The 19,779-nt window shown below is 41.3% G+C and overlaps 1 protein-coding gene across 3 annotated transcripts in view; it reads right to left on the bottom strand.

Moving 5' to 3' along the window:
* Positions 1 to 5,206: 5,206 nt before the first annotated feature.
* The window catches only part of LOC105196336 (mucin-5AC), a 42,522-nt gene continuing 27,949 nt past the window's right edge, over positions 5,207 to 19,779 (bottom strand). Inside the window, exons 3-9 of one of the 3 annotated variants that reach the window (XR_003268460.2) lie at positions 18,415 to 18,455; positions 16,404 to 16,557; positions 16,255 to 16,302; positions 14,914 to 15,029; positions 10,206 to 14,589; positions 8,342 to 9,495; positions 5,207 to 5,530 (exon numbers count right to left, since the gene is read on the bottom strand). Coding sequence is in view for 2 of the 3 variants with exons in the window: in XM_011162238.3 (XP_011160540.2) it covers positions 9,212 to 9,495; positions 10,206 to 14,589; positions 14,914 to 15,029; positions 16,255 to 16,302; positions 16,404 to 16,557; positions 18,415 to 18,455 (5,027 nt within the window). In the remaining variant the exon portion in view is untranslated. Of the gene's footprint in view, positions 5,531 to 7,266; positions 9,496 to 10,205; positions 14,590 to 14,913; positions 15,030 to 16,254; positions 16,303 to 16,403; positions 16,558 to 18,414; positions 18,456 to 19,779 lie in introns of those variants that run through there. The other 2 variants (XM_011162238.3, XM_039447811.1) reach the window with 2 other exon arrangements.

The raw sequence follows: 19,779 nt of genomic DNA, 5'->3' as shown, positions 1-19,779 counted from the left end.
CATTTGTAGAACAAAGATGCGGAACAATAAGTAGAGTTGCAAATATACAAGCTGCAATCTCGATCGATTTGTTCATAAATAAAACTTTTCTTTTTCAACAGACATTGAAAACATTGCGTAAATCGCATGATTGTGCAATCGCGTGTCGTATCGCGGAATCATTAAGCGACAAAAGGTTCATGAAAGACGCCAAAGACTTCGATGCTCGTGCGGCACGTAAAATAAATTCCTGTATCACACGAATCATTCTTAATAGCAAACTTGTCTTACGTACATGCGATATACGACGGCGCGACGCGAAAGACTCGGCAGCGATCAATCGCATAACGGCACGCTCGCGGGTACAGTAATAATGCACCGATGCACCGATCGCTCCTCTCCGTACAGTGCAAACATATGATTTCACTTTTCCCCGAGTTACGACAACGGGAATTATCGATTACCGTGGCGCTGCGAATATGACATTCGGAATCCGTAATACAGAAATATGATTTAATGAGAGAAATTCCAAGCCGATTGCACACGGCGATGATATAACTCCACTCTTCGTACGTTAGCTGATGGTTTCTCGTTTCTGACTCCGACCGTACGCGACTTTTTGTCGTTTCTGTATCACGGTACGGTCAGTTACGGTCATCACTTTTGATACGTGTGAGAACGATAAAAACGCATCCCCAGAAGAAATCCCGCGTCGCTCTTTCGCCACAGCCGGTAATGAGTAATCGCTATTAAGCTTGATTAATAGACGCATCGCGCTCACAAAACGTATATCCCGGAACAAATGATATAGTGGTGGCGTAAATCGTGAACGTCGTGTACGACGTCACCACAAAATTAACCGATGATCTTAAAGCATGCGATTGCGTGCGCGCTCCTACGGTCTCGTTGAATGTGATATTATAGTTATCTTTCCGTAAATCTGAATCTCAAGTTTGCCCTAAAGAGACGGAGTTAGAAAGTACGCATTGTTTTCCCAGAGACAATTCCTAAGGAATACCCACAGTCTACAGTTTCAACTAAAATTCAATTTTAAATATCAATAAATAAAGGAGAGATATATACAATATATACAATACTTATCGAATAATATTTCCAAGTCTTGAATTTCTGTTAAAAGTCTAAGAGTCTAGAAGAAATTGGAAGAAAGTAAAACGTTGAGCTCCCACTTGCAGCTTTCGCGTAAATTCAATTTGTCAAACGACCTATTTTCGCAGTAATGAAGGAAAATGAATTTATCGCTCAGGCAAGCGTTATAAATACATCACGAAACTATTATCTGCATCTTGGAGCTACCGCGCGCGCAGATAAATAATTGTACATCGAAGAATGTTCGATCGAGTACTCTCACCGTCATTCCCCGACACCCTCGATGACGGCTCGCGCCTAGACGTGACACGCGTGATTGCACTCGCCCGGACGCCGCCGTCGCCGCGCTGCCGCGCCGCCAACAAAGCCGCTTATTCGATATTATTATCGGATAATCTGATCGCGGACTCATCCTCTCCTCTCGCGAACGCGAGCGGTTGACATACTTTCCATTAAAGTGGTACGCGCCCGGTGTGCGGTCGCGGAACCCAGGCACTCTACTTCGCGGTGGTAAAACGGCGGATTCAGCAGAGGCGCATCCGCGCGGAGGAGGCGAGACCGTGGCTAACGAGCACGATCTACGGCGGAATGCAGAGGAATTGGGGAGAAAGTCGCGCACGCGGTGCTTCACCGGCCGTAATAGGCCTCCCGAGTAGTCTAGAGAGGATGAGAAGAGAGTGTGTGTGTGTGTGTGTGTGTGTGCGCGCGCGAGCGATGTACCACGGCACGTTCGTTCGAGTCGGATGCAACCTCGGCGCTGCAGCCTCGAGATGCCACCTCCTCTCCTGACGTCTTCAGCAGACATCAGGATGATCGATGGGGGCAACGTCGGGATCGCCGCGCGCCGTTGTTCGCATAAATTATGACGCGGCCAGGATAATGCTGGAGGATACGATGGAAGGATTCCCCATTTTTAATCACATTCAAGAGAAAGGGATGCCGGGTGATGTTTATTCTTTCATGCGCTCGTCGGAAGCCTCTGATTTCATTACTGAAACGAAGCCAGATGCGACTTGATTTATCTCCCGATGAAGATAGGGAGACTTTTAATCTGATTGTTGAAGCGAGAAGAACCTTCGATTACGTTCATCTCTCTGGGAAACAATAGACGCCTATCTCTTATTAAATTAGAGACATCATTGATTCAATTATTTGCAGGCAATTGTTGGTTTTATGATTAACAGATCTTGCCCGTGGGAGTTTCACAGAAAATCCTTCTAATTATCGTAAATTTTCACAATTACAAATACAAAGTTATTAAATAAAACTCCTCTCATTATATCGCAATGTTATTATTAACCATGTTAGCTTTCTCTATTTGGCTTATGAGCAAACCGAGCGCTCGGAACGTTTCTCATGTGTGTCGGAAGACGTGAATGCCCAGCCTTGGTGGGCCGAGGCTAAGATAGGGCGTATTTGGCGCCAAACGTACGTGGTGCGAACCTCTCCCCCGTATGTGAAATAAACCTCGTTCAGATTTCCGAGGTATAATCAAGAAAGAGAGGCCGAGGGAATGCGCTAACGCGCGGAATGGAGGCTCACTTCGCTTATCTCGATACGCAAAGTAGTAGAATCGTCCGGCATCCGCATTCGACGAAAGTGGTTCGGGAAAGATCGACTCCGCGATCACGGGTTAATTGCTGCCTTGCGCCGTTACCTCATCCGCGTGACCTCTAGCATCATCCCCCCCCCATTTTCTTTTCTGCTATGAGATTGCTCGAGATTCGGTAACATATACACCGTGTCATCAGCTAAAAAGCGGCAGCGATCCGAATCGGTATGCAACAAGTACTGGCGCGGTGAAAGTGTTTGGTAATTCGTTCGTCGGAGAAATGATCCATTGCAAAGTATATCATTTAGAGCCGGTTGTGTTTCATCCTCGGATAAATTATGTGATAATATATCTAACGTCTACGACTACGGACGTATAATGGACAAAACAGATGAGTTATTCGTTGGATAACTTACCACATAGAATTTACCACGTAGATAAAACAATCGGTCCTTAAGCGAGTAATTAAGCTCCCGGATTATCGTTATTGATATCACAATATGTTCTTTAGATTGAGTACGCAAATACAATTAGAATTCAATTTATCCTAATTCGGTAACCTTATTAAACCTTATTAGAAAATTAACTTTTTAAACCCGGCAACAACTTAGGATCATATACGATAAGGAGCTTGTTAGAGGAACGCAAACTTTTTTGATTTTATATTTTTTGAGAAGCAAATATCCCGATACGAATGTTAATACAATTTTAAGGAAGAAAAACCATTATACATGTATAGCGCTATTCGTCATGGCAACTTTTCAATCAGTTTAAAAGTGAATACGTCCCTTACTAGTAAAGTACTGGTTAAAACCGATAACTTCTTCGTGATCGATAGGAATGTTAATCATAAGCCTTCTATCTAAAAATTATTCTATCCCTAACTATAATAGTCGGTTAGCAGGCTCTAACCTTTTGGTTTCATTTAACACGCGATAAATGTGATGATCACGAGAATGTTAAATAAAAAATTAGTCGAGCTTTGTATCTTTATAGTAATACACGCATAGACACAGTTCACGATATAAAGATCAACATGAGAAATCTTAAAAAAAAAAATAAATAAAATTATTTAAAATGTAAAAAATAAAATAGTTGGAACGCCTTGTCTTCCTTTTCTTCGCAAAAGGATTTCTTAGTATCTCTGACCGTTTAGCGTATCCTTCCCTTATTCTCTTTAGAACGCGCGATAAATAGCTTCATAATTGTCGACATGTTTCTCACATGGTTATCACGTAAGTACATGCGTTTATATGAGTACATTGGCAAGCATCTAATGTTCGCGCGCGCGCGCAATCGAGAGTCAACGATCCATATTTAAACAATGATCCACGCGCTACTTGACGTTACGAGCGGCCGATAAGCGCTCGTAAAACTAAAAAGCCTTAATTGAGCTCTGGCAATTGGCCAACACGCTGTAATCTAACCGCGTACTCTGCAGAGTATATCGTGGCCGATTGCATCAACCGCGACCTTTTACCGCCTCACCAGTAGAGCGCGAAGATAATTGTACAGACGGGAGATCCTCACGTTCGGAATCGGACCGGCCTCGATCCCAGATGTCCCGTTCGGACTGTACAATGAGAATTACTTGAAAGTCGTTCGAATGTCGAAAAAAATCTCTCGAGATTTATTTAGACAATTTAAATCTCGAATTAAGTCTAATTAATTAAGTCGACAAAAACAGAGGCGCAAAAGACAGCAAACTTGAGAAATAGATGCTTTTATCTCATCTTTAACTAACAATTTCGAAATGTACAATTTAAATTTAGATTTTTTGAATATAATTATAATGTAAGAAGATTTTTTACTTTTTTTTATCTCAATAATTTTTTATCGTTATACCGAATAAAAATGTATAACGGTGTTAAATAAAAACAAAAAAAATTAATTTTTATTTAATGCTTAAGAAAAAGAGGTGCCGAATAATAAAATTATATTTCTTAAAATTAATAATTGAGGAGAGAAGGAATTGAGCAATATTCAAGTTTTCATAAAGCGTACATTTTTGTTACGCAGCAAAATGATTGCGCAAGTTTTAACTGTTCGGAAAACGACTAGGTCAGCGTATAATGTAGACACGAGTCAACATCATTCCACGGGAAATAGATAATCTTGGCCTTCTCAATCCCGCAAATAGATTTCCAAATCTGTCTCACACGACAAACTCAGATTATATATCGATCCAGTTCTGCTTCATTTTGTATGGACTTTTTTTCCCCGTAGTACCGTGAAGAATCAGCTTACGATTTACCGCCGTTAGATCGAGATTCGCGCATGTTGGCACAACGTTATCGTCCATCGCTAGGAAATTACTTGAAATTATTATAGCGATAGTGACTTTATTACTTAATACTTGGATCTTGCATAGCATCTGAACCCATGTCCGTTGCAGCATTATTTAAAGTGCATTTGCGACTATCTAAACGATCTGCTCCTAACAGATTTTTCAAGATAATCTAGACAGATTGTTACGTAAATAAATGTCTTAGCAATGTAACATATTGAAATGCATAAATTCCAAAAAAGAAAAACAATAGGTTTTTGTAAAAATAAAAGAAAACGCTGTAAATGTGCAAGTAAAGTAATCTCTCAAACATCTGTATACAACTTTACATCGTGTTAAACACTTTTGCGAGTTAATATGATGTTCGCTTAAGCATAATTATTAGGTAGTTTCATTTACATTTGCGGAAAAAGCAAGATGTTGAAGGAGTAACGATCTTCTTCCTGCCTCTTGTAACTCTTCATTCGGATACCGATCTCCGGACATTAATTTGAATATGTTGCGTCGAGGCGGCGAATCGATCTCGGTCTTGCTGAAGGCGGATGTCCATTCGCATTGTAGCGAAGGCAAAAGTTGCGCCACGAACTATCCGAAAGACTCCATGCCTGAAAAGTTGGCCAACTTAGATATAGTTCTTTATGTATTGATTTACGTTTGCAATTTTTTGCAATTTTTGTCGAAAAATTATTATCTAAATTACCAAACCGATATAAAAAGTAATTAATCGAAAATCTGAAATTTTCAGATAGTTATTTTTATGATAAATATTAATTTAAAAACTATTTTTAAAAATATTTTTGAAAAAATATTGGTACACCATTTGTATAGGAAAAAAATTTGAATAACATTTATGTTATTTGTACGAGAAAAATATTGTATTTGCAAAAGTTATTTTTTCCCCAGTTATCCGTATCTCCAACATATTTTTTCCGTAAAAGTTTCGCGATCTGTCGCTCCTGGCAACAGCCACGGGGTGATCAAGAGATCAAGCGTGACGCGAAAAAGTACTGTCCTTGTAGGGTAGTTTTGTAACGTTCCATGTAATAAAAAATCCAACATACTGCTTACCACGTTTACGATCTGTCTATGGTAAGCGTACGTACGTCCTTAGAAATATTAATCAGCCGTTTGTGCAATGGCCTCCGACCCGAGTGCGAGTCTTCGCCACGATCGCTTCTCTTATTAGCGTTTCTTCATTAGGCCGATTCAAATTATATGCGTATTCTCTCGGGCGTTTTATGAGATCTATGTGTTACGGAAATCTCATCGTTATTCTTTTACGACGCCCCATTCAGTGCATATCTATCAATTGCAAAATACGTATTAATCCTTTTCTTTTAAATCAGAATATCCGAGCCTTCATATTCTTGCAAACTGTGAGATTTAAAAAAAATGTACGTTTACGAACCGTACGTGTATATATACGAATCACCGGGTGTTGAGGTACATGTGCGACAAGGAAGACAAAGACAGAAGATCTTTCTCTCTTTCTCCTTTATTTTCTGAATGTTTGCGCAATTGTTCACGACCGTGGTCATTTCCCCATGTTCGTTCTTCCGAGGACCCGTCGCAAAAACATTAATGATGTTCATTAGTCTGCGTGAGTTATTAACATGTTGCCGCGCTGACATCTCCAGCGATCTGCATATATCAAGAGTAGATGACTTTTTTTAAAAAATGTATAACTCGCGCTCTACTTTCAACGATAATGACGTTTCCTTTCATGACGTGTTTAGATTTTCATGACAAACTATCCTAAAAATATTAAAGATTTTTAAAAATAAAAAAATATTGCAAATTTACCAATCGTACTCATTATTAATTTAATAATATAATATTACTTCGTGCACAAATAATCTACGAGTAAGATAAAAATATTCAATCACTCCAAACCCTGCGCACAATGGAAAAATAATAAATATTATAATAAGATTTAAAATTTAAAAATTATTTTCCTCAATGAATATTGAATGTAATGTAATGCATAATGGACATTGATAAAATATAAGACATAAATGTGTTGTACCACATATCTTATTATTTATCTATAATGTTAATTGAGGAAACTGATTTAAAACTTTAACTGCGCAGAGCTTTGTAATTCCACAATATTAAACCTTGTATTTTTGAAGAACTATCTAAATAAGACACAAACTTGATATGTAAAAAATTAATTAGAATATATTAATGCAATAAGTATAACATATACTCTTTTTAACAACGTTAATAATCAACTGCTAGACATCGTCAAATAGTTTTCTAGAATAAAAAGTGTTAATAAAAAAATTAAAAGCATCTAGGTAAGCATTACAAGGAACGCACATGAGAGGTAGAACACAGCTAACAAAACCCTGTATATATTTATTCACATACTGTACAAAGATATATTACATAAAGTCGATACACAACTACACGCTAAGTCGCGTACTTAAATAATGACCTAGAAACCCCATTTGGACGTTTCGGGATCGTAACGGAAACGCATCGCCGACCTCGAAACTGCCCAAACGAAAGAGAACGTTACCAACACCGTAATTTCAAGATATAAGTAACTTACTGTTAGCCGTAGGTACGTAGGAATCGCAACACAGCGAAGGCGAATAAATAATTTCACGTGATCCGCCGGGGAAAACTGGGCGGATCCCTTCTAGAGAGTCTTTTTGTAATACTGAATAGTTCGACGGCCAGTTTTGGGCTGAATGTAAATTCGTACGTTCCGTCGAATATCAATTAAATGCTGCCGGCAGAAATTAATACCGCCCGGGAATTAGCGCGTATTTCGAAAGAGGACGTTACTGGCCTCGTTGGGGGAAGATACGCGGGAAAAGGGTTGAAATTGTGTCACGTATATAGAGTCCGACCGGTACGGATAACTATAAGGTGCATACATGGTGCAATTCACCACGTGCCATCACATTCCGCCAATTTCGCATGCAATTCAACGAGAAGACGAGTTGTAATCTGACGATGTACCTGACGATGTACCGCGCGAGCGAACGTGTCAAAATGTTTACCCCCTTTTTTTACCCTCCCGTTGGCATGCAGGACAATCACTGTTTTACACATACAAGCACATATACTAGGAATAAAAAAAAAATTAATGTAATAAGGAAGATGTCTCGTGTTCTATATCAGCAATTAAAATTTGCTCCTCGTTTTAAATACATAGTCGTATATATCTACACATTCAGAAGATTCAAATCAAAAGTTTAAAATGTAAAATTCTGTCCAATTGTTTTCCAATCAAATCGATTTTTCTAAACACAAATACTACGGACATATGAACAATACGCCGATAATGTAACTACACGACAGCCAGTTTAAAGACCTATAAAATTATATAAGGAAGAAACATTTAGAGAAACTTTGTTGTTATATCATTGCATGATAAACACAAGTAAAACGTATAAAATTACCTTGCTTAATATGTGTGAATTTCTTTGATTATAGAGAGGAAAGAGTAAAGTTGAGTGTAGGCGTTCACGCAAAGTCGCTGAACAGGAGGGACGAAGTATGGCAGGCGTTTTTTCTTCTTCAAGTAATAGTTGCCGATGTTTCGAGGCGATCGATGATTTATTCTTAATAAAAAGGACGGTGAGCAATACATAATCTTAACGTCGGACTGCAGCCGGTTAATTATTGTATTGCGATCTTGTCGATCGAGGATCGATCGGGACTCCGCATATTAACCGACAGGAGTTACGCACGGTCGCGGGTATCAAGCAGCCGCATTTCGGATTTATACTTCCGAATACTCGATCGTTACACGACCTACTTAATAACCACGAGCGCAGGTGTCAATCTCGGCCCTAAGTTAAATCGAACTTCGCAGCAGCGTTATCGATCCAAGTTTGAATAAGTCGATCCTTGAGTAATTTTCCAAGTATTGCGAGCAAGTGTAATAGTAGTAAAGTTTAATAATGCAAGAAGTCCAAAATCAATAATATTTGAATGTTATACCTCGAAATGTGTTATTCCAATTTTTGACGACGGTTTCAACAAAATGTGTATATCGTGTCTCGCCCAAAAAAAAAAAATATTCGTAGAGCTGATTCTCGTTCACGGACGTCGATTCATGGACCGAGATCAAAACCGATTCACCGTTCGGTGTTTGAACCCTCGAATTTAAGCTAGGTGGAGTGATGGGTGACACGGTGATAGATGACAGCAACGATCTACTCCGACGTATCGACAGGTGGACGTCTTCTGATACTCGAGCGAGATCTTCATCTCGCGAGCCTTCCGACGCGCGCGTAGTTCCGATCGGTCGTCGATTATGCGGCTCCTCAGCCCCACTTAGCGGCTATCGTGTAGAGCGACCTGAGAAGCTCGAGGGCTCGGTTGTCAGAGGCGGTGGCCTCGTTCACCGACAAGGAATTATTCGTCCCCGAGACAGCGTCGTCCGATCTTCTGGCAATGACGTTGGCACTCTCCGTGGTCGTGCGGAATTTTCGTCCTGTTCTACTGCGAAACGTAGTGATGGATGGTGCAGACGGCGTGGGTCTTACGGTCGACGCTCGAGGAGTCCTCATCGTCGTGGAGTTCGACAAAGCAGTTGCTCGTGGTTTAGCTATAAAATGTAGATAGTTAATCTGCGTTGTTCGAAAAATAGAAAAATATAAACTAAATCAATATTACTTTTTGTGTAAAATAAGCAAAACTATATTTTTCAAATAAGCAGTATTTCACAGTATCTGTAATAAATATAAGAAATACTATATTGGAGAAATACTATAAGAGAAATTTTATTGGAAAAATGAAAAAATAATATATTATTTTCTAATAAAATCATGCGTTGCGAGCAAATCATTAAAAAGCAATAATGTAGATATAAATTAACAACGCAAAATTAAGAGCAAATTAAAACAGTCATAAGAAAAGAAAAAAAATTACATTCTGATATTACCTGTTCTTCAAAATCAATTTTTATCTTCTCAAAGATATTATTTATTGTATTTTTATAATGCAATCTCGCGCGTGCTAAAGCAGCTAAGAGGAGATTAACTTTATTTCACTGAAAATAATCCGTTCATTAATAAAACAAAAATCGTGTGATTGATTGCATCTCGGAATAATTACAGCAACTATATATGCAATTAAATTTGTCAACAGTAATAAATATATTTGTTATTCTTAATATTAAGTGTTTGTCCAAACAAAAGATCATTGTCGTTTTAAATCGATACTTAAAAATAATTAGAGCGCCAAATTAAAATTAAATTTTCATAATTTTCATATTCTAAATAAATATCATTGATAAATGCAAATCAAAATACGTACAAATATTCGAAAGATTAAGCCTGTTGATGCCGGCAATGATTTCACGCGATTCTTCTGAGCTAAACTCATTAACGGGCATCCTCAGCAAAGCATCCAATAGTTGCTCCTTCTCTTGCTCCATTGTCTTGTCTTTGGGCCCGTTGCAATGCTTTATCAGCAATAGTACCAATTGTCTTACTGTCGCGTTGTTGTCTGCCTGCTTCATTACTCGCATCAACGTGTTCGAACTCGTCTCATTCAATTTGCCAAACATTTCGTGCGCCTTAATTACTTCACTCTCAGTAGCATTCAATGCATTACCCGTCACGAATGGCAACAGAGTGGATGCCAGATTGTCCTGGGAGACGGCATTGGTCGTCACCGAGGAGGTAATCGTGGTCGTTATGCTGGATCGCGTCGTGATGATCGGAGTCGGCGTCGCCGTGTTCTCCGCGTATGTCGTCGGCAACAAAGTGAACGTTACGGGTGGATCATTGTCGCTCGTTGCCCATTGCCAAGGACTCGGCGTGCTGGTGGTTCGCGGTTCCGTCGTCACGTCGAAATCTACCGTGGGCAGCGTCGGCGATCGCGCGGTGCTCGCCGCTACGGTGGATTCCGACTCGCCGTTAATAGCGTTACCGATTGTGTCGGGTAATTGAGTGAAGCCGACATTCGATTCTAGACCATGATTAATGTGCCGAGGATCCACAAACACCGTTGTCTCCCAAAGCTGAGTGACCATGGGCGAAGAAGTCCAATGATCGTTGTTCAGCAGACTGGAATGTCTCGTGGTCGACGTGTCTGCTGGCCTGTTAGAGGTAGCGCGAATAACAGTAGCGGTATACGGAGTAACGTCGCTGACAGTTGCAGTGACGGGATCTAGTGTCTCGACGTCGTCCCGAATTGTTGTTGCCGCGGTTGTCGCCGCGGGCTTGCGAGTACTTTCTATGCGATTGCCTTCCAACTTATAATTATTTCTGTACTTCGCATACGAACTGCGAGCTGTGGCGAGAGATTCAGACGGTGCTGTCGTTGTTTCATCATAATAACGTATCCTGAAGGGCTGAACGGTGCTGCTGGCGGCGCTGTAGGAGGATTTGCTTCTCGGCAAAGGCGTCGTCGAGCGTACCTGACTATTCGGCAGGATGCTGTTTGACACCTCAAAATTCTTGACATTACCGAAATGTTGATGATAATGAGGCGGTGTGAGATTTTGAACAGGTTTATCACCAGCAGAGCCTCTACCCCAGCCGGGTGCGGTCGTTTCTATTTCAGAATTCTGAAAAGACGCCACCGTCGACGACGCCACGTAATTGTTTATAGGCGTAGCGCCGATCGGTTTAACATTTTTACCGTAAGGTTGGAAAGTTGACGCCGTGTTATTATGAAAACCACCAATCTTATTTCGATTTCCTTCCTCGTCCAATGGGAAATAATTGTCATAAACTGGTGATAGATCGGTCGAATCTCTCGTATCGCCATCGTAATTTTGAATATCGTGGTTCGCAGTGGTAGTGAATACGTTATTCACTTCGAATGCAAATGTATTACCACCTTGCGTCGATGATTCGACGTAATCGTATGACGAATCGCTGGGCGGTAACAGCGTCGTGCTCGGATAGTAAATTGGTCTTCGCGTCTGGCTCTCTGAAGTCGTGTAATATTCATCATACGGCGTCGTGTAGTAAGTTGAATACGATCTATCGGTGGTGACAGGGGGTGGTTGTAAGGTGGTGGGGAATATGGTGGATGGTTTACGCCTTCTGTCGATGTCATCCGAAAAATCTAGGACTTCATCCTTCTCCTTGGTCACAGACGCGAACTCTTCCGCAGTGGTCGGATACAACGTTGTAACTTCGAATTGATCGTCGTCGGTTGTTGTCGCCGGTGGTTGCGTGGGCCTGATTTCCGTCAGTACCTTTTTGAAAGTGTCCGGATCTTGTAGGTACGCCGACAGAGCGTGAGTGAAGACTTGGGCTAGCTCACGCAGCTTGGTGCTATTTGATTTTTTCGCGCCGTTGACTGGGCCCTCGCTCTGTTCGATGTCTAGATCATCGTCTACCTCGCCGCCAATGTTATCGATCTCCTCCGTGAGTTCAGCCATTGTATTGTTTCCTTCAAGTGCATTATTCAGATTGAACAACTCGACGTACGAGGAGATGGTGTGCTGTGTGAGAATGCTGGTCGGTAATTCGACAGATGCATTATGCGAGCGACTCGCATCTCTATCCTCAACTTCTTCGACACTTGCGGTAGACTCGATAGTCTCGTTGGAGTCGAGATTATCACCGGCCGTGGCAAAGTACAGAGCTAACGAATGCAGAGTGGATGGGCCGGGAGCAGAGGGCCCGTTGCGATTATTTCCGTCCTTCGCGACGATCTCGCTAAGACTTTCCGCGTTATTTTCTAGACCTTGAAGAGAGTGCAACATGCTCAGCGCGTGTTCCCGTTCGGCGTACGGTCTATCCTCGAAAGTCGTTGGTGGTTTGCTAGGCTCAGGTAAATAGGTCGCTCTGTCTTTGGGTCTGCTCGTGACCGGAGGCGATTTCACCTTAGGTATCAAATTGCTCGCCGTCATGCGATAATTTGCCAGGGTGGGGTTGTAAGCCGTCACGGTGGTCGGCGGTTTCGGCGTCGGAGTGGTGGTTATCGTGGAATAAACATAATTTTTAGTGAAAGGTACATACGGGCCTAAAGTGGACAGCACTTTCCCCTGTTTATAAGTGAAACTTGTGTCGTAAGGGCTCAAGGTTTTGCTGGTGGAGCTACTTTGCTGATAGCCGTTGGTGCTTCTCCACGGCTTCTCGGTCGAGCTGATCGAGTTCTGCTGGAAGCTCTGCAAAGTCGCGCGCCAAGGATCCAACGTTGTGCCTTTGTTTTCAATATTCGCGATACTGTTCTCGTTTTGATAATTGGCGTGAGTTTGTGCACGAGAATCTTCGTAAACTGGCGTCGACGAAGAATACGCATCCTGACTGATGGTTGACGTGACATTAGCAACGTTGTGCCGATAACTTTCTGTATTTATATACGGACGTGTAGTCGCGAAGGAGGTATCGGCGTCTCTCTGTTCGGTCACCCTGTTATCGACGTACTGCTGATTCTGATAATTCCCGGGAGCCGGGGGCACTCTCCCAATCGCCGGGGGAGTTCGCAGATCGTTATACGCAGTGAAGGATGTAGTTTGGAATTCCTCGGAGGAAGACGGTGTCACGGTCGCGATGTCGACATTAGCATACGTAGTTTCTGGAATATCGCCATGCCTGTAATACGGAGTGCTGTAGTAAGACGTCTCGGTGGTCGGAGTGTACTGCAACGTTGTCTCATAAGGTGGTAACGTTGTTGTTCTGGGCTTATAGACAGGAGTGTACGTAGGTCCGGGGAATGACGGGGCGCCCGTCTTCGGCGTAAAGGACACCGTCTCATCCTCGTTCTTCTGAGGCGCTAAGGTGGTAGTCTCGAGAGCGCGGTAGTTAGTTGCAGTGGAATGATCTCGGTAATCGTACGAATGATAATAATACTGTCGAGAGTTGTCGGATTTTCTTGAGTTGAAGCGATTTCCCCGATTGGACACAAACGCGGCGCTTTCCGCGAACTGCTGATATTCCCTCGGAGGCGCCGCGGTTGTCGTTCTAAAAGTCGTCGTTTCCATGTACGTCGGTGTAGCTTTTTGCGACTGATTAGAACCAAATAAATTGTTTCGCGTCGAGGTACGCGATTTCAGATTATTGAACACCGGCTTCTCGTTGTTGCGCGGCGTGTTCTGATTAGACTGATAATTATCCTGCGTGTTGCTCTGATAATTTTGCCGGCTATCCTGGTACTTATTGCTGTGCTCGTAATTAAACTTGCCGTTCTGCGTGTCCAGTTGATTTCTCTGTCTGCTGCCCGCCTGATAATTCGATTCGCTATCGTGATATTGCCGCTGTTTCGCTGGCTGGTCGTAATTCTCGGATGTCTGGCTTGTTTTCTCGTTAGTTTGTAACGCGTTCGCGTTGTTCTCCTGGAAATAGCGACCGGAACCACGAGTATTCTCGAAAACATTGTTTGGTCCAAAGTGTTGGTTGGACTTTGGTTCATCCTGTCTTTCCGGAATCTGATTTTGCTTGGCAGCGGACTGACCATACGGATTCGTTCTACCGTTTTGTCTGCCATCGTAATCGACATTCTCGTAATAATCCGTACTACCCTGCTCCGTGCGATGGTATTCGGTCTTCATTTTTCTTGCCTCCGCACGTCTCTTCTCCTCCTCGGCCAATTGCTCAGCACTCTGCTCGTACAACTCCGTGGACTTGCTGCAGTCCACTTTAAACCACCAGTCGCATATAAGTTGCGACTGTTGGAAGATGGTGCCATTAGGACACAGGAACGAGATCTTGCGTCCATTGTCGCAGATGTGAAATACCTGAAATTATATTTTAACTTCGGTGACAAGTGTCTCACAAAACCGAGAAGAAGCCTCTGTAGAAAGTTACAAGTGCCGTTATTAAATGATTTTTTCAAAGACAATTTTTTTCTACATGAATTATATTGAAACTCAAGGTGCAATAAAGAAAATGTTTACAAAGAGGTCTTCATTTTTTTTATTTCTCAAATTTTTTATTTGGTAGTTATATTTTTTCCAAACGTTATAAATTCAGTAATCCAAAATTAACAATTGTCAGATTAAACATCAATCGCATAAATTTTACTTAAATCGAACAAGGTACGTAATATCAATGTCACCTACTTGGCAATTTGTCTCTAAATCCGCGTAATATCCTCCTCTCAGACCGCGACAGCTGAATGAAGTGGCTGGAATCGACGTGAGGGCTGGATAATCCACTCCGGGCTGCCCCGTCACGCCTGAGTACAAAGTGGAGTGTTATTAAATTTTATAACGCTTGTTATATCAACGCGGCATTCATCCCGACGTTCATTCCACGTTTTTCGCGACCGTGCTTTCAAAATATAAACATCCCAACATAAGCTTGCAGCTTTCACGAGCCATGCGAGCTATGCCATCGATTTTTTTTTTTTTCGTGCATAAAGAATTCCACGCGCACCGATCGAAGCTGACGACAAAAATTATTTAGATCTCCTCCCCCTCCCCCCCCTCTCTTTGTCTCATATCGCTTCGTACGCAAGATAATAAACGAGCGATAAGAGATTATCTGTAGATTATCTGTGGATACGCATAACGTGTCGTATTTCGAAAATTTAATTACTGGACGTAACAATGCAATTACGTCACGTTTAGAGAAATAGCAGATGGGCTAGAACAGCACTGTCGTAGAAAGTCTGTCACTTCAGTGGAAAGTCACGAAGCGCCGGCGCACAATCATCGTAAAACGAAAAATTGCACCTCGTGGGAAAGCAGAAACGCAGTCCGATCGCCCCGAGATAGTCGCACGCACTCAATGACTTTCGCTTACACAGCCTCTTACGTAATATCTAACGCCTCGGTAAGACGGTTGGAGAAGCGACATATACAGACATAGGATGCTCCCATTTTCGCTCGTATGCCTCTACAATATCGCGATGTATGGGGGTACTCCAAATTTACCGAAGAAGCGCTTCCGGTAATATTTGCACAGATGCACAACTTGTAGAAGTGTGCATTTGTATGACTGCACGTTATGTCTACACGCGAAAGACAAATATACATACATGCACAATGCAAATATATACATGAGAAAAGATAATACGCGCGAAGCGCCGGGGAATGAAAAGTTTGAGTAAGCGAATATTATTTTTATACCTGAACAAGAAATACACAAGCAAAAGAAATATTTATTCAAAACTTTTTTATCCGTTATTTACGATCGCCTTGGCTGTCTACGATTTTACTCGAAACTTTGGGATTAGTAAAGCAATTAATAAGCATGGAATATAAAGTTACAAATGGCAGTTTTAAAGAGTTCCAACGTTCTTTAAAAGACAATTTGATACAGTTTTTATAAAAGAATTTAAACGCGATGTTAAACAATTTATTCTGCAAACGATAATAAAAGAGTCAAGTACTCGAATAAGGACGATTACATTACAGAGAGACAACATGCACGGAGAAAAACTCTTTAAGTAATAATACCCGCTCCTTTGAGCCACTCCTTGAGGAGGTCCTCGTTACCGAAGAAGACTGGCAATGGAAGAAAAAGCGAGTCGCTTTAGTCAGGTCGGAAAAGAAAAAGAGATTAGCGATGTAGTCTCGAGGTTAGTAGGACAGTTCTGTGAGAGAACCTTGGTAAACTTGGTACTCGCCGTTCTTTTCGGGCGCCAGCCTTTTCACGATTTTCTTCAGCGCTTCGACGTCTTCCTGGGATGCCTCGAGACTCGACAGGTCCAATTCCGTGAGGAACTCTGGCAGTCTCGCATGCTCGACATCTCGCGATGCCTGCAACGTAATACGCTTTCAGAATGTAGAACTACTTCCAGAAAAGCGCTCGCACGATGGCAAGTTTCCGCAAGTCTCTCGGAAAAGGTACGCTACTTTTAACTCATCCTACTGCTCGCTCTCTCGTTGGATTACTTTTCTTCCGACGCTTGCATCCTGAGATGCTCTATCTCGTAATCCAATCATCTTTTAAAATTACGGATAATACTGATAACGTAAACGCGAGATCGTTCGAAAAATAAACAATATTTTTCGCTTGGAGTTAATTGAGAATGTGTGCAAAACCGAGTCAGTTGTCAGTTCAATCCAATATATCTTTTTTTCCGGAACGTAATCGCAATTCGCAAAACAAAAGAAAAAATAAATAAATCAAATTCGAATTTCGAAATTTAGTTCCATTGCATAGAAGCTCTATTATCGAAAGAAATATTGCACATTAAAAAATAACAATTCGCCACGTTTCCCCGTTTCTCTTTTTATATGCATCATACGTGAAGTGTTGATAATTAGGGAAATCAATTTATGTATTCGTATGCATGAACAAGCGCGATGAGTGCATTAAACGCTATTGATTTTGCGTGCGCGAGACGATACGACGCACACAAAATGCGAACGAGCACTCGCTGCTACGTTATCCGGCACACGATGAAATTCGATACTGCAACTCGCATCCCACCGGGCACAACGAAAGTTTGATTAAATTTCGCTGTAGCGCACACGAGCGGGCAGGCGGGCAGGCGAGCAGGAGCGAGAAGTACGTCCCGTCGCCGTTACCTACACCTACGCGTCGCGTAAATCACGGTTAACCGGTAAACGGTGCTGCGCGAGTATTGACTATTGTCGGCGTTTATTAGCCACGTTAACGGCAAACTTCAAAGCGACGTTCGCGGGAGCGTATCGTAATTCCACTCGAGCGATTTTTCACGGTACCGCGGGACGGAATTCGCTCGCTCGCGAGCGCGCGCGCGCGTAACTCGTGACTCTGTAATTAGATCTCGCGCTCCCGTAAATTAAAATCCGCGTTACATCTGCAGGGATGAGAAAAGAGCGTTCGTAACGTACGTTTCCACGCTCGCGGTTGGAAATTTCGCGGCGTCGCGTCGCGTCGCGTCGCGTCGCTTCGCCCCCGAAGCGAAGTAAAGCGCGCGCGTCCCGACCGCGCTTTGCCTCTTTCGAATCGATTACTCGCGAACCGTAAATCGTAGCAATAACCGTCGCGCATATACACCGTCCGTACGGAATTCTACGAAAGTTAAATTGCATTGCTTGAAATAAGGGCCGCGGGGACTTTAATTACTTAGCCGCTAATTAACTTTGGCGTCCAAAGTGCCGCGTGATTGGAGCCGCGCGCGCTCGCTCCTGAGATTAGCGCCACTTGAATATTTACGAGAACATCGTTCGGTCACTTATACTTTTACGGAATTACGAAAATCCGCGATAAATATTCCAAGATGTTTCTAAACTACCCACCCACCGAGCTTGCCTCGCGTCCGGCAGCCAGTCCACGGATAATTCATGAATATAAAGACTTCATCGTTCGTGTGACAACTTTACGGGAGAAAGTCCGGAACTTAATATTAAACTTAGAGAATCGCGGAGAGAGAAAGATTGTAGCGAAATTATCACTCCGTGATAAATTAAATGACATTTTTATAGAATTAAGAACAGCATTGAAAGTTATACAGAATCAAAACTAGTTACAAAATTAATTTCAAATTTAATTCCAGACTAATTTCAGTTTCAATTAAATTTAAAGCCAAGAGAACAGTACATCTTATGACTGGAAATCTATATGTATATGTGAGTACTTCTTATTCCTAATACTTTGTATAAATAAAACAGAAAGTCACCACTTACCCCTGTCTCGCAGCGGCCAGGCGTATAAGTAGCAGCGATACCTGAAAGTCGGAAGCGGGGATTAGAGCTGGGATTAAATAATCTCGTTCTCTATAGGAAATTAGGTCAGCGAGGCGCGGTCGCCTAATCCGAATGTTCTATAGTTGTTCTATGGTAGCCATTTGGCATATTTGTATAGCTGCTTTCGCGCTACAACGCGACGTTGTGAAAACATGCGAGCGGCAGGATTCGTCCAGACTATTTTCGCTGTAGAATAAAGAAGCTTTATCAACGACAAGCATAGCAGCAGAATCGCACGGTCGATGCGCCCGTATAATCCCGCGGGTATTATGATAGAATTGTTCATATCACAATTTTTTTCACTGCCGTTCGGCAATAGGTAGATTATTCGCGGTAGAACGGGATCGTAACGATATCCATACGGAGAATATTACATCGAACTTGTCAAACTTTATTTTGGCTCTTGAGTAATTTTATTCTGTTGCTGCCGGAGGACAACGGTGTATTATCATATATGTTCGACAGCGGCATTGAGATAATTTTTTTTTTTAAGAGTACCTGAATACGCATTAGAATATTGAGAAACACTAGCACACACATGTAGGATATTAAATTAAAGATACAAAAATAATTCTGCGAAATAAAGGGAACAGAGAGTTTATAATAATTACACTGAGAAAAAAATATTTAAAACAAAACAATTGCACACAAAAAAATTATGCTCGATAGGTCCTAATTGTTTATTTACTTGCAATCAAATTAAAAGTTTCTCAATTAAAATATTTATGTAAATAAAATAAAGAAATAATTTTTTCTTGCAGTTCTAGAAAATATTAATCTGCTAAACTATTTTTGTAATTTAAATAACAATATTAACTTACTTGTAAAATCATTATTTAAATGTAAAAAATGTAAAAATACAAAATTATATGTATATCATATTTAAAGTAGTCTATTTACTTAATAGAAAATATTTTTACTTAAACAAAACAAACAACAAAAAACGCTTGTGTCAAAATATAGTATATAGTTTTAAAAAAATGTATTTTGTCCATTTAAAAACATGTTTCTCTCAGTGTACTGACGTCATAGTCATAACTTTTGTTTAGATAAAATTTCAAAACTTTTATATATCTTTTCAATGTTTCAAATAACACTTGCGGATCTGAAAATTCTTCGATGCTCTTTATAAAGTTCTTTATAAAATAGCTACTTATTGTTAGTGAACAAATTGTTTAGTCTAAAAGATTTCGATATTCAATTACAATCACGCTTCCCTTCTCATCAAATTAATTGTTAATTAATCTTCAAAAAAATTTTAAATTAAATTTTAGTTACGGATACGCGCTTTCGAAAATTGCCCAA

This window comes from Solenopsis invicta, chromosome 4, assembly GCF_016802725.1.
Source record: "Solenopsis invicta isolate M01_SB chromosome 4, UNIL_Sinv_3.0, whole genome shotgun sequence".
Classification (NCBI taxonomy): Eukaryota; Metazoa; Arthropoda; class Insecta; order Hymenoptera; family Formicidae; genus Solenopsis; species Solenopsis invicta.
The sequence above is the reverse complement of the archived record's forward strand: the minus strand, read 5'-3'. Positions and strand labels throughout refer to the sequence as shown.